The 15,160-nt window shown below is 35.9% G+C and overlaps 1 protein-coding gene across 9 annotated transcripts in view; it reads left to right on the forward strand.

Annotated features, from left to right (window-relative positions):
- LARP4 (La ribonucleoprotein 4) overlaps positions 1-15,160 on the forward strand; it is a 61,682-nt gene that overhangs the window by 20,041 nt on the left and 26,481 nt on the right. For 8 of the 9 annotated variants that reach the window (XM_045587977.1, XM_045587979.1, XM_036456028.2 and 5 more), the window contains 5 exons: positions 169-244; positions 6,512-6,648; positions 8,031-8,134; positions 10,560-10,670; positions 12,192-12,245. In XM_045587977.1, the coding sequence (XP_045443933.1) occupies positions 169-244; positions 6,512-6,648; positions 8,031-8,134; positions 10,560-10,670; positions 12,192-12,245 (482 nt within the window). The remainder of the gene's footprint in view (positions 1-168; positions 245-6,511; positions 6,649-8,030; positions 8,135-10,559; positions 10,671-12,191; positions 12,246-15,160) is intronic. The other variant, XM_045587976.1, reaches the window with a different exon arrangement.

The following is a 15,160-nucleotide window of genomic DNA, read 5'->3' on the forward strand; positions in this document are numbered from 1 at the left end:
CGATTGGTTGAAAGAAATTACTAGTTGGACCTTGAGTGATCTCAATTGTAAAAAATAATAATTTAATTTTATGAATTTACTCTGTGATTTACTCTGAGTAACAATATGTAAAGTTAACCACTTATAGTAATTTGTATTAACTTTTTCCCTCTTGTTTTCTACCATTAGGAGAAAGCAATTCAGCAATTTCCACAGAAGACCTAAAGGAATGCCTGAAGAAACAATTAGAATTCTGTTTCTCACGGTATACTATCACTGCCTTTTTGTGTGGATATTTCTCCTTTTTTTCTTTTCTTTGTTGTTTGGTTGTTAGATGTAAAATACCTGGAAGAATGGTGGTTTTAATTTCCTTCAGTTATGTATTCTGGTATCCTTTTATATTTCTTAACTAGATTTAAGGATATAATCTTTAAGCATGTCAAACTGAAAGGCTAATACAGGCCAAATAAACAAGGTTGAAGTTTATGTGGGCTCTGAAACAAACAAATTAAATACAAAACAACAAAAGCTTCAATTTTTATAGAAACATAGGTTTCTTTCAATAGAGACATGCTGAATAGAAAGGGCTGAAATAAACAAGTAATCGTTAACATAAAATAATAGAATATTTTAATAAAAATTACTAATTTTTCTTGAACATTAACTTACCAGACACTGAAAAACTGCACAAATTAATAAGTGTAATGCAAAGAAAACTATTTCTCTTATTCTCTCAAAACAAAATATTTCCTGATGCACACACCAAACAAGCCAGTACAAGACCAATGTGGCAATTGGCGCTAAAATATCCAGTGCTGGTATTAATGGAGAGAAATGGTGTGCCTGCGTGTAAGGGGCGTAAGAGAAATGAATGCAGTGCCACTGATCAGTCATTAGCGAATGTTGTAGTTTGTTGTTATAACTGTGTAATAGGATATTGTAAAAATTAAGTTAAAAATTTTTATTAAAATGTTTCTTACATACTGTTATATTGGCTGGGCTATAAAAATATTCATTGCAGGCTCTGAGTTTGACATTGCTTCAATTGGATATGCAAAGGATATTCTATTCTCAGTAGAAAGATAATGAAATTTCTCTTGGATGCCTTTTAAAAAAAATACATTTTGATTGATTCCAGAGAGGAATATAGAGGGGGAGAGAGAGAGTGAAAGAGAGAGAGAAACATCAATGATAACAGGTAATCACTGATTGGCTGCCTCCTGCATGTCCCCTATTGGGGATTGAGTCTACAGCCTGGGCATGTGTCCTGAGGGAATCGCTCTGTGACCTTCTGGTTCATGGGTCAACACTCAACCACTGAGCAACACTGACCAGGCTAACAATTTTAATTGATTTGAGAGAAAGAGACATCTATTGGTTGTTCCACTTACTTATACATTCATTGGTTGCTTTTTTTTTTTATAATATATATTTTATTGATATTTTACAGACAGGAGGGGAAAGAGAAGATAGTCAGGAATATTGATGAGAGAGAAACATCCATCAGTTGCCTCCTGCACACCCCCGACTGGGGATTTGCCAGCAACCAAGATACATGCCCTTGACCGGAATTGAATCTGGGACCCTTCAGTCCACAGGCCAACACTCTATCCACTGAGCCAAACCGGTTTCGGCATTGATTGCTTCTTGTATGTGTCCTGGCCAGAGATTGAACCCATAATCTTCGTGTATTGGGACAACGCTCTAACCATCTGAGTCACCAAGCCAGGGCCTCATGCGTGTTTTTAAAGCAAACATGATGATTTGAACCTCCTGATTTGCATAATTTTATGGGGTTTTCTTGGTCAAGTGAAGAGTGAATTATTTTCAGAGGTCACCTCAGGAAAAAGGCTTTTATTTCTTTAGATACAGTACACTCTCAGCTTAGGTTTAATTGATTCCTCATCCTAAACATCTCCCTTTCCTTGTTTTCATAGTCTGGTACTGGTCCTACTATAAAAGCAAGAACCTTCTGGCTTTCTTTTCTCCAGTCAGATACAGTTCATTTTCTATAACATACTTGTAATAGTTATTTGTGTGTCTGCTAATATTCTGAGTTTTTTCTCTTGATTTGATCACAATTTTCCTGCCTTTTTTGCATGTCATAAATTTTGATTATATGCTGGACATTACTTATAAAAGAAGCTAGGAGCTGTAATATAATTTTTCCCTCTAGAAAAGATTTGAGCTTTCTACTGGTAGGCAGAAGTAAAATGATTGCTTCAACCCAGTAAGGAATCAAGCTAGGTCAGGGCTGAGCAGCCATTTTAATTAGATTGGGTTCATCTCTAATTTATGTATATTCCATGGACTTCTCAGGCTTTTGATTTAGAAGCTGGCGGTTTTCTTTTACGTCAGTCCTGAAACATCAAGGAAGATTTAGTTGTCTTCCTCAGAGGCTTGAGATTAGCTCTTTAGCCTCTTACCTGATACAGCTCTAAAATCGGGCAAACGTCTTGTGGAGGAAACCTGTCTTGTGTTTGATGCAAGGTTCATTTTTCCCCCTGGAACTTCCACAAGACACAGAGATTTTATCTTTTCAACTTGACTTCCAATCTCTCATCTCTGTCCTTGGAACTCAAGTAAACACAGTTGTGTGGTGGAGGGCTTCTTTAGTTTCGAATCCATAATGCCAGTCCTGTGCAACTGCTGAAAGCTTTGCTGGTTTTACTCTGCTCCAGGATCTGCAAATGCCCTCAGGGAAAAAGATCATCTTTCTGGAATTCAATTTTGTTCTTGTAGCATCCACAGCTCTTATTTTATCTTTGAACACATAATTGTTTCAAGCCTTTTTAGTTTTGCAGTGGAAGCTCTTGTTTGCAATAATTACCACATTTTGCTCAGCATGCTGTTATAGTTCAAACCAGCCGGGTGACTGATTGACATTTGTAGGTCAGCAAAATGGCCATCAGTACATGTCATATATTAGTCCTAATTATTCAAACCTAGATATTACATCCATTAAGTTGACTTCTGTGGAGTATAGTTTCTTTAAGGGTTTGACACTATATATATAAAAGCCCAGTGACTGAAAGGCAGAATGACTGGTGGCTGTGATGTGCACTGGGGTAACCAACCAGCCTGATCCAGTCCCTGACCCCCTTCCCCCAGCCAGCCCGGCCCCGATCTGCCCCAATAAACCAATCAGGGTGGGACTCGCGCATACATGATACATATAAAGCTCTCGCTGGTGCCAATTGTACATGTGTATTTCGATCTGTCATTGTCCATTGTGAATTTGTGTGAATTTGGTTGACACTTCTATGATAGAGAAAGGGCATATAGTGATATTAAAATATTGCTTCTAATTAATTACCTTTCAATGCGCACAAATCTATGCACCGGGCCACTAGTGTTTTATAAGAATAGACCTGCTAAAAATCAGAATAAATTCAGGCTACAACTTTTTAGTTATGCATATATTTTTATTGTTGTCTTATTTTCAAGTTCTTAAAGAATTTTTCAGCTCATTTGGTTAGAATGTGGTCCCAGTGTGCCAAGGTTGCAGGTTTGATATCCCCCAGCAGGGCACATATAAGAATCAACAAAAGAATGCAGAAATAAGTAGAACAACAAATCGATGGCTCTCTCCCATTTTTAAAGTTCTTATTTTTAAAAAGTTTTTTATTTATTAGGGTGATGCTGATATAACTATGTTTCTCCTTTGGTGTTGAATTGAGTTAACCTTTACTGGTTTTCCCTGTATTCTCAGTTTTCTTCTCAAAACAAATAACTACCACCTGTTGACATTTGTAACCTTTAAAATGTAATTACTACTCTGTTTTAATATAATTTGAATTTAAAGGCCTTTGATCCTACTCTTTGCCAAGCACTAGGGCTTTGGAACATGTTTGAACAACAAAGGCCCTTTCTGGCTGGGGAGGTGAGGGGGGGGCAAAACAGTAAAAGTAATAAATAAGCAAATTAGAAGTGTTATATGTTAATCACTATGGAAAAATATTAAATAAATAGAGCAGTATAAGCAAGGGAAGGGACATCAGTAGTACTTGGGTGGTTTCAGTTTTAAATAGATCATTAAGAAGGTGGATTTTTGCCGAAACCGGTTTGGCTCAGTGGATAGAACGTCAGCCTGCGGACTGAAAGGTCCTGGGTTTGATTCTGGTCAAGGGCATGTACCTTGGTTGTGGGCACATCCCCAGTAGGGGATGTGCAAGAGGCAGCTGGTCGATGTTTCTCTATCCCTTTCCCTTCCTCTCTGTAAAAAATTAATAATATATTTTAAAAAAAGAAGAAAGAAGAAGAAGGTGGCTTTTAAGCATAGACTTCTTGATATTTATAACCAGACTGCTTCAAAGATTTGATGTGAACAAGATAGGGATTTCATTTTGCTTCAGTTTGTTAAATAATAATTTATGTGTACGATAAAAGTGTTTACATACTTTAAAAAAAATATATATATATATATAATTTATTGACCTTTTTACAGAGAGGAAGGGAGAGGGAGAGAGAGCTAGAAACATCTACCAACTGCCTCATGTACACTCCCCACTGGGGACATGCCCCCAACCAAGGCACATGCCCCTGACTGGAACCGAACCTGGGACCCCTCAGTCTGCAGGCAGAGGATCTATCCACTGAGCCAAACTGGTCAGGGCTACATATTTTCTAAAATGTATCTTAAAAGAATTTTTAGTCTTAATTTTTCCCCTCTAATTAGCAGTAATCACGCCTTAGATAAACCTCATTGGCTCTGATACTACCACTGTGTAAAAGTTTTTTCTTTTTAATCCTCACCTCAGGATATTTTTCATTTGAATTCTAGAGAGTTTTGGAAAGACAGAGAAATTATCCATGTGAGAGAAACAAGTCAATTGGTTGCCTCCTGCACGTTCCCTGAACAGGCTGGGGAGGAGTCTGCAACTAAGGTACATGCCCCTGATTGTAATTGAACCAGGGACCTTTCAGTTCACAGGCCAACGCTCTATCCACTGAGCCAAACTGGCCAAGGCATAGTCTTAATTTTTTTTAATATTTTAAATTTATTACTTAAATGTAAAATAAAGTTAACATTTATAAACAAATGCTAACATTCAGAAACTTAAAATCTTTCACATTCCAACTCATGGCTTAAACTGCATATTCTAACATCAGTGATAAAGTGTTTATAAGATGGAACTACACTTTTATTTAATACTTTGTGACATACTTTTAAATTTAATACTAAAGCCTCTTCATATTAATATAATTTCATAAAATTCCTTATTCAAAACTGTTGGGCCCAAAATTGAAGGGATTAAGCAAAAAACAAAACAAAGAAAATAACTCAGCGATACAGACAATAAATAGTATGGTGATTATAAGAGGGAAAGGAAGGGGTGAGGGGTGGTAGAAAAAAGTATAGGGGGCATAAATAGTGATGGAAGGAGACTTGGCTTGCAGTGATGAACTCACAATACAATATACAGATGATGTATTATAGAATTGTACACCTGAAACCTGTACAATTTTATTAACCAACTAGTGGCCTGGTGCACAAAATTGGTGCAAGGAGGGGGTGTCCCCTCAGCCCAACCTGCACCCTCTCCAATCAGGGATTCCTTGAGTAATGTCCAGCTGCCAGTTTATCAGTGATAGGACATCCCTCTTGTAATCTGGGACTGTTGGCTCCTAGCTGCTCGCCTGCCTGCCTGATCTTTATTGTTCAGATTATTACAATAGTTTCTCCTTTTTGCCCCCATAGCTCCCCTCCACCTGGTTCCCACCCCACCCTCTGTCCTTACCTCCTCCACACTGTCCTCATCCGTAGGTGTACATTATTGTCCAGTCTCTTCCTGCACCTCTCATACCTCTTTCCCCTTGAGAATTGTCAGTCCACTCGCTTTCTATGCCCCTGATTCTGTTATATTCATCTATTTATTCTATTCCTCGGATTTTTAATTCACTTGGTTTTTCTGTTCACTTGTTGATAGATATGTATTTGCTGTTCATAATTTTTATCTTTACTTTTTTCTTATTCCTCTTTTTAAAGAATAAGTTTCAGTATTTCATATGATATAATACTGGTTTGGTGGTGGTGAACTCCTTTAGTTTTTTCTTATCTATGAAGCTCTTTAGCTGACCTTACATTCTGAATGATAACTTTGCTGGGTAGAGTAATCTTGGTTGTAGGTTCTTGCTATTCATTACTTTGAATATTTCTTGCCACTTCCGTCTGGCCTGCATAGTTTCTGTTGAGAAATCAGCTGACAATTGTGCTCCCTTGTAGGCAATTAACTTTTTCTCTTGCTGCTTTTAATATTTTCTCTTGCTGCTTTTAATTAGGATGTCATCTGAATAAATTCAATAAAAAGGGCAACAATAAACTATTGGTCCCAATGTATTTGGAGATTCAGAATCTTTCTGGAAGTTGTTAGAGCACATCTATTGTATATTATATATTTTTATAATTGTGTTATTTCTGTAGCATAATTTTATTTTCTTAGTGACAAAAGTGAATACGGCATCTCTTTAGGAACTTTAAGGAACTGTTTGTTTTGTAGGACTGTTGCTTATGTTTATTTTTTTCCCCCAGAGAGAATTTGTCTAAGGATCTTTACCTGATATCTCAAATGGATAGTGATCAGTTCGTTCCAATTTGGACAGTTGCCAACATGGAAGCAATAAAAAAGTTAACCACAGACCCGGATCTAATTCTTGAAGTATTGAGATGTATGTAAAGCATACCTTTTAACTCACTCTTTAAGTAAAAAAATTAAATGTTCTTTTCATTTCTATTCGACAGAATTGTTTTTAAGTTCCTATTTTTTATTACTGTATTCCAGTCATTTATCTTTACTGACTGATATATAGCTTCTCTATCAGTTTTATACCTTCATTGTTAATCTTGATACCCAGTTACACATATAAGCAATTAAATCTCAGTTTTCTGGGCTATTAGAAAGTTTTATGTATCATTTTCACACTCTTTAAAGCAATCTATTTCAAACTTTTGAACCCATGTAGTACATTTTACATATATCACATACTCATACACAACAAATGCTACACAGATTAATACTAAATGCTTACAACAGCTCATTTTTTTTAGTCTAAACTGATTCACAACCTATTAAAGAGTTGTAACCTACAGTTTGACAAACACTGCTCTAAAATTTGGCAAGGAATTTATATTTTGTTCGAGGTTCTAAGAATTTTTAGTGATGTTTGTATCTTGTAAGTATTTCTTGGTAACCTGTCTTATGTGGTTTTTGCTAAATACTAGACTGAATAAAGGCAGATCTTAATTTTTTTTTAATGAAATATGTTGCTGGAAATGTTTAAAAGTTAAATATAGCAAGTGCAATAATAGACAATACATTTTGTGAAATAATCTCTGGTTTGTAGACATCATTTCTTAAAATGAAACAATCTGTATGTAATTCTTGGTATCTCTCTCTCTCTCTCTCTCTCTCTCTCTATATATATATATATATATATATATATATATATATATATATATATATATATAATGATTTCACAAAGGAGAGGTGAGGGAGAAAGAGAGATAGAAACATCAATGATGAGAATCATTGATGGGCTGCCTACTGCACAGACCCTACCGGGGATCAAGCTCACAACCTGGGCATGTGCCCTTATCTGGAATTGAACCTGGAACTCTTCAGTCCATAGGCTGAGTTCTATCCATTGAGCCAAACCACTCAAACTAGACTGTAATTTTAAGAAGAGTTTCTTAACATATTAAGACTTACTGCATTCCCCCAAATAGGGAATAAATAATGTGGTAAATTTATATGGAGAAATTGCCTTATTATATATGTGTTGCATGTTCCTTGAAGGCTTTTCCCCCCCAACCACAACACAGTGGCAAGTCAGAAAGTAGGTACTCTGATTTTGTTCAAGAATAATATTTGACAATGTTCTTTGTATAATCTCAAAATATTTTATTATAACTTTACTCTTTGATTTTACAACTTAATTTCTTTGGGATAATAACTTCTGCTAATTAGTTGGAAATAGAAATGAATAGCTTGTTTTTAATGGCATTACTGTCTAATTGTCACTTTTGAATGACATCTTTTTTAAAATTTCAGCTTCTCCCATGGTACAAGTTGATGAGAAGGGTGAGAAAGTGAGACCAAGTCATAAGCGTTGTATCGTGATTCTAAGAGAGATTCCTGAAACAACACCAATAGAGGTAAATTATTAAGAATTGTTAAAGCTAAGTATTCTTTACCTTTTAAGTTAGAGGAGTTAAAATAAACAAGCAAAGTGTGTCAGTGTCTTCATATCAGTTTCTGTGAATAGGATAAATACTAACTTGTTTAGTAAACCGAAATTTTTGAAGAATGGGGAAGAGGGAGGAAGAAGATACGATTGTATGTTCTAATTATCGGAGACTGAAACTTTTAATATATTTATTTGACTAAATGGCAATTAAAATATAAACAGGTGCTTTTGGAAACTTTTGTTGATTTCTGAGAGAAAGGGGGAGGGAGAAAGAGATAGAAAGGAGAGAGAGAGAGAGAGAGAGAGAAAATCAATGATGAGAGAATCATTGATTGCCTGCCTCCTGCAAGCCCCTATTGGGAATTGAACCATGACTTTCTGGTTCATAGGACCATGCTCAACCCTGAGCCATGCCATCTTTATTATTATCACTAGAAGTCAACACATGGAAAACATTAAATAAAAGGAACAAGGCAGCAACATACTGTTCCTTAAAATAAAGTACCGTATTTTTTGGACCATAAGACGCTCCGGACCATAAGACGCACCAGTTTTTAGAGAAGGGAAATGAAGAAAAAAAGATTCTGAAACAAATAGTGTCCTAAAATATTTAATGTGCATTAAAACCCAACATCACAGTCATAAACACATGTAATCAACCCTGTAAAGTAAACAGCAGCATTTAGAACCATTTTAGAGCCGGGCAAGCACACAGAGACCACACAGAGCCAGGCAAGTAAAAAAACTTTTTTTTAAAGTATATGTGTAGGCTATATTTGGACCATAAGACGCAGGGACTTTTTCCCCCCACTTCTGGGGGAAAAAAGTGCGTCTTATGATCCGAAAAATACGGCATATCCGGCTGGCGTGACTCAGGGTTGAGCATTGCCATGTGAACCAGGAGGTCTGGGCACATGTCTGGGTTGTAGGCTCCATTCCTAGTGTGGGGTATGTGGGAGGTTGCTGATAATGAATCTCTCTCACCATTGATGTTTCTCTTTCTCTCCTCTCTTTCTGAAATCAATAAAAATACATTAAAAAAAAAAGAGAGAGAGAGCAAGTACAGATTACTAAAATAGCCAGAGAATGTCAACCTAGGCCCTAAAAACTAAAATTCAGATTAAAATGAGATATGGGTCCTGCCAGTGTTGCTCAGTGATTGAGCGAGCACCAAGATATGAATCAAAGTCCTGGTTCCATTCATACTGATACTTCACCATGACAAAAAAATCTCTCTCAGGCAACAGACAAAGGGGAGAATGCTTTTGTTGCTGGGGAAATTGAAGATTAGCACAACTTTTAAACATTTAGAGGCCATCAAGAGTGCTAATGTTACTGTAAGGGTGTGAAACTGCACACAAAACAATAATCAGACAATTAAATAAGTAGAAAAATTGTTGATTTGAGTAAAGGAATAGCGGTGATACATGAAAAGTTAGCTTATATTAGATGTACTATTCATAATAATAAAAGGCTAATATGCGAATAATTGTCATGCTGTGATGCCATAGTGATCGATCAGCAGGGACCTGAGACTTTATGGCGCAGGGCAGGGCCGGGGGACCTCAGGCTGCACCCCTAACCCTGGCGCCAGGCCAGGGGACTTGAGGCTGCGCCCTCCCCCCTGCTAGGCAGGGCTTGATGAGGGTGGGGCTTGCCAGGTCTGGGTCTTCTGCATTTTCCAAGTGCATGGAGCTGGTGGGTGGGGACTTTGACTCTGGGCCCTGTGGCACGCCCCAGACTCTTGACAAGAGGGAGATTTTCATATACATTTTACTAATTTTCTCTCTGACATTTCTATAATAGAGAAAGAGTAAATAGCAATATTAAAGTATTTCCTCTAATTAATTCCCTTTTAATGTACACTAATTTTGTGCACTGGGCCACTAGTATTTAAGAAAGGTAAAAACAATAACTGAAACAGATTAATTCAATTTAAATTATTTCTAATATGAAAACATGATTTTAATTTTTAAACAAATTGCTCCTCGAGCAGCCTCACTGAGTGAATTAAAGAACTGAGGTTCCAGTATACTTAGCACCTAGAAAATGTTAAAGGAGGACATACATTTCCTTTCTTTCCATTTTTTATTTTTTGTGGCATGATGATTTTTCTGTAAGAAAAATTTAGCTTGCCACTAGGAGTTGAAATACTTCAGTTTTTATTATAAAGTATGGCTCCATTTCTAAACCATATGCAATATTTATGCTATAACTATACATGTTTTTCTTTCTGAATAAAATCTGCTCTCAATAGAAAAATGGTAGAAGCCATAAAACAGTTAACAAGTAAAGAAATAGAAAAGACCAAAAGTAAGGAAAAGAAATACCTATTATTGATTTTTTTTAGAATTAGCTAAAGTTTCGATTTTTTATTTTATTTATTTTTTTAGGAAGTGAAAGCTTTGTTCAAGAATGAAAATTGCCCCAAGGTGATAAGCTGTGAGTTTGCACACAATAGCAATTGGTATATCACTTTCCAGTCTGACACAGATGCACAACAGGTGAGAATAAAACTTTTCTTCTAATTTCAGTCCTAGTGATAAAAAGAAGTGGTATATTTTAATTGAGAAAATATATGCTTACAGCACTGTTTATAAAGACTCTTGAGCAACTTCTTCATCTTTTTGGTTTTGCTGATTAATGGTTTTATTTTTGATCATCTGTTTTAATTTGAGAAGTTAATTTCTATCAAAAAAATTAACATGGGAGTTTGGAAATCACATATTAGTAGTTAGTGTTTCTACTACATAGTAGGCCTACAGTAAATATGTTAACTTTCTGATTCTTGAAATTGTGATACTATGATTTTACACATAATGTTGTCCTACTTAAAAGTATTATTTCTTTGAAACAGAAACATGTCTAATAGCATTTTAAAACCTCTTATTGGTTTTTGTTGTTTCTGTTTTTGGTTTCAGGGTTGCTGTTATTTTTGTTGTTGTTTGTGTGTGTGTGTGTGTGTATCTGTGTGTGTTACTTCTTTGTCTTTTTATTTTTTAAATATATTTTATTGATTTTGTACAGAGAGGAAGGGAGATAGAGAGTTAGAAACATCGATGAGAGAGAGTCATCGATCAGCTGCCTCTTGCACACCCCCCAGTGGGGATATGCCCGCAACCAAGGTACATGTCCTTGACCGGAATCGAACCCGGGTCCCTTCAGTCCCGAAGCCGACGCTCTATCCATTGAGCCAAACTGGTCTTGGCATGTCTTTTTCTATTAATCCTCGCCCAAGGATATTTTTCTGTTGATATTTTTTTTTTTTCCTTCTTTTTTTAAGAGAGTGGAATGAAACGGGAGAGACAGAGAGAAAGAAACATCTGTGTGAGAGAGACATTAATTAGTTGCTTCCTGCACATGCTCTGATTGGGGCTGCAATCAAGCCTGTCACTGAGGTACTAGCCCTGGACTGGAATCAAACCCAACACCCTTCAGTTCACAGGCCAATGCTCTATCCACTGAGCCAAACAGGCAAAGGCTTTTTTTTTTTTTTTTTTTTTTTTTTTTACCTTGGAAAGCTGTCTTATTGAACCATTTAAAAAATATGTTGCCCAAGCAAGCATGGCTCAGTGGTTGAGTGTAATCTACGAACCAGGAGGTTCAGGTTGGATTCCCTGTAAGGACACATTAGGGATGTGCAGGAAGCACGTGATCAGTGATTCTCTCTTCATCATTCTTTCTTCATCATTGATGTTTCTATTACCTCTCTCCCTCTCTCTTATTCTCTGAAATCAATATAAATATATATACACTTTTTTAAATTAGTGACATTTTGGGTCTGTTTTGAATTGTGTGCATTTTATCTGCAGTAATCCATAGTAGCTCATCTACTGTAAATACGAACTATAGCTGAGACCTTAAATTTTTTCTTTTTCATTCCATATCACCTGTATAATGGGATCACATTCATTATTCTTTTATTGTTTAGAGATAGTTGCTAATACCAAACTCAGGATAGAATAAAGATGGCCTTAATGAAATGTTTGAATGCTGATGAAAGTTCCTTTCTGTTTTGTTAACAGGCTTTTAAATATTTGAGAGAAGAAGTTAAAACATTTCAGGGCAAGCCAATCATGGTAAGAAACATTTGTAATTAATACTAGCATCTAACAAGGAAGATTTGAGGATTTTAAAAACACAAATGGATAATATTTTCTAAAACCTATAATGATATTTAAAAATTTTTTGACTTATGTGACATGTTACTTCAGAAAATTAGTTATGGGACATTGAAACATTTTATATACAGCAATTCTTTTCTAAAGCATAACTTCATACAGTAATGAAGTTTTAGTTAGATAAGGTAATCCTAGATCTGTGGCCATGGCTTGTGGGTGTGACGGAGGTATGGTCAATTTTCAGATTACTCTTATTAGATAATCTTATATGTCAGACACTATTCTAAGAACTTGACATATGTAAATCTCATTGCTATATGGAAGGTGCTATTATTACTTTTTATATTACAGATAAAGCTCTTTGCCAGTTGTCATCTTATTTCCTCTGCCTCTAAGGCTCTTCTCAATATTATCTCCTTTCCCTGGTTGAGGCTGTAAAGATTTTCTTTTGGGTCTCCTAATAGCTTTTAAATTTTATATATTGGAGTTATGACTTAGAAACATCTGAAATTAATTTGTTACAATATAAGGTGGTCTAATTTAATTTTTTTCTCTAAAAATATAAAAGGAAAGTCAATCTCAACAGTTACTTGTTGAGTGGTCTGTCCTACAAATTATGTATAATCTTGCATGTGTCATATCTGGTTCAGGTACTCTATTCTGCCACTCTCTACTGAACCAACATTTCTGTTTTAATTATCATAGTTTTAGGTAGCCTTATTTCCTTATGCAAGTTATCCCTTCTTATTGTTATTTTTTAGGATTGTCTTGAAACCACTAGAGGCCTGGTGCATGAAAATTCATGCACTGAAGGTGGTGGGGGGGGGGGGTCCCTCAGCCTGGCCTGATCTCTCTTTGTAGTGAGAATATTTCTCTGTTCATTCAGGTCTATTATGTTTTTTAATTAGTTCCTTAAAATAATTTTTGTCACTTTTCCTCCCTCTCCATTGTGTCTTAGTGATTAAAAAATAAACACCACATTATTATATGTAGCAACCTTGCCTAACTCCTTTATTATTACATCTAGTGGTTTGTTGGCTCTTTGGATTATCTGTCTGACAGATTATCTGTCTATAAATATATAATATATATAATCTATAAATATATATTATATAATATATTTATAGATTATATAATCTATAAATAGTATTTTGATCCTTACTCTAATTTTTATAACTTACTACTTTCCTAAGATTTCAAGTGTAGTGGAAAATGTATACATATTTTATTATAAAGTATTTTTCTTTTCCCCCTGCCATTTGGTGATTATGGTTCTTTTGATTAGTCATCACAGCAGTGTTCTTTCTAAGAGATTCATGCATTCTCATTAATTTTCATATCATTCATTAAAATCAACCTAGCCCCTAGAAAGACAGGTGCAGGATCCTTTATGACAGCCCTATATGACAGCCCTTAATGTTGTTTTCAGTTTTAAGCTCTTTGATCTTGGGAGTGTCAAGTTACTTCTGAGGTCTTGGTTTACTTTGAAATGCTTATGCTTTTCATTTCTGAAGTCCTGTGATTCAAAAGCAATGATCATAGAGCAGTGTTTTTCAACCTTTTTTGGGCAAAGGCACACTTGTTTCATGAAAAAAATCACGAGGCACACCACCATTAGAAAATGTTAAAAAATTTAACTCTGTGCCTATATTGACTATATATAAAGTAATTCTCTTGAATAGGAATCAAATAAACACAAAGAAAGTATTTTATAATTACTTTATTATGAAATATTAAGTAAACAAAATAGTGAAAAATTATAAAATTCTTGTCTTGTCTGCACCTACGGCACACCAGGCAACATGTGCCGCGGAACAGCGGTTGAAAAACGCTGTCATAGAGTACAAAGAGACAAAATGAATAATGTTTGTCCATCTATTTCTGCATATATTGATAATTTCATTAAGAGGCAGTGCTTTGTCTCATTTCAGTTGGCTTTGGTAACTAGGAATATTAAATTTTATCTGGGTATCATATAGATGATATTTCAATAGAAAATATTTTCTTATATTTCTGTTGTATATTTTATTATTTCATAATTTCAATCTTAAGAAAGTCAATATTAAATAATTAAGTCCCTTTAGTCCTTTTCACCAGAGGTGACAAGAGAGCAGTTTTTTTCTCTTTATATAAATGGGAATGTACAATAGACACTCATCTACTTCTTTCACATAATAGAGCATCAGCATCTCTTCATTCACTATTGTTTTGAGTATATACACTACTTTGTTCATGCACATCATGATTTATCCATTTTTCTCCATTTATAAACATTTAACTTGTTTATAAATATTAATAGGAAGGTAATAGGCTAATTAAACCAAACATCTTCTGGACATCATTCCAGACGTCCTTCCTGACAAAGCTGAGCTGGAGGCAAGGCCAGCCCGGGTCCCAGGTGCCGGAGGGAAGCCGGTGCCAGCAACTAGGGGAAGAAAGGCCTACTCTTGCCTGCATTTTTGTGCATCGGGCCTCTCGTTTGTTTATAAATAACTAGAGGCCTGGTATACGTATTCATGCACCTGTGGGGTCCCTCAGCCTGGCCTGTGGGATCAGGCCAAAACCAGCTCTCGGGCATCCCCAAGGGGGCCTGGAGTGTAAGAGGGCGCAGGCCAGCCCGAGGGACCCCATTGGTGCATGATTAAAGCCAGGGAGGGATGCGGGAGGCTGGCCAGCCAGAGAGGGACCATCTGGCCCATCTTGTTCAGTCCTGATTGGCCAGACCCCAGCAGCAACCTACCTACTGGTTGGAGCATCTGCCTTATGATGACCAGTGCACATCATAGCAAGAGGCAGCTGATCGATGATTCTCTCTCATCGATGTTTCTTTCTTTTTTTAAATATATATTATTGATTTTGTACAGAGAGGAAGG

Source organism: Pipistrellus kuhlii, unplaced genomic scaffold, assembly GCF_014108245.1.
Source record: "Pipistrellus kuhlii isolate mPipKuh1 unplaced genomic scaffold, mPipKuh1.p scaffold_m20_p_3, whole genome shotgun sequence".
In the NCBI taxonomy this organism is placed as follows: Eukaryota; Metazoa; Chordata; class Mammalia; order Chiroptera; family Vespertilionidae; genus Pipistrellus; species Pipistrellus kuhlii.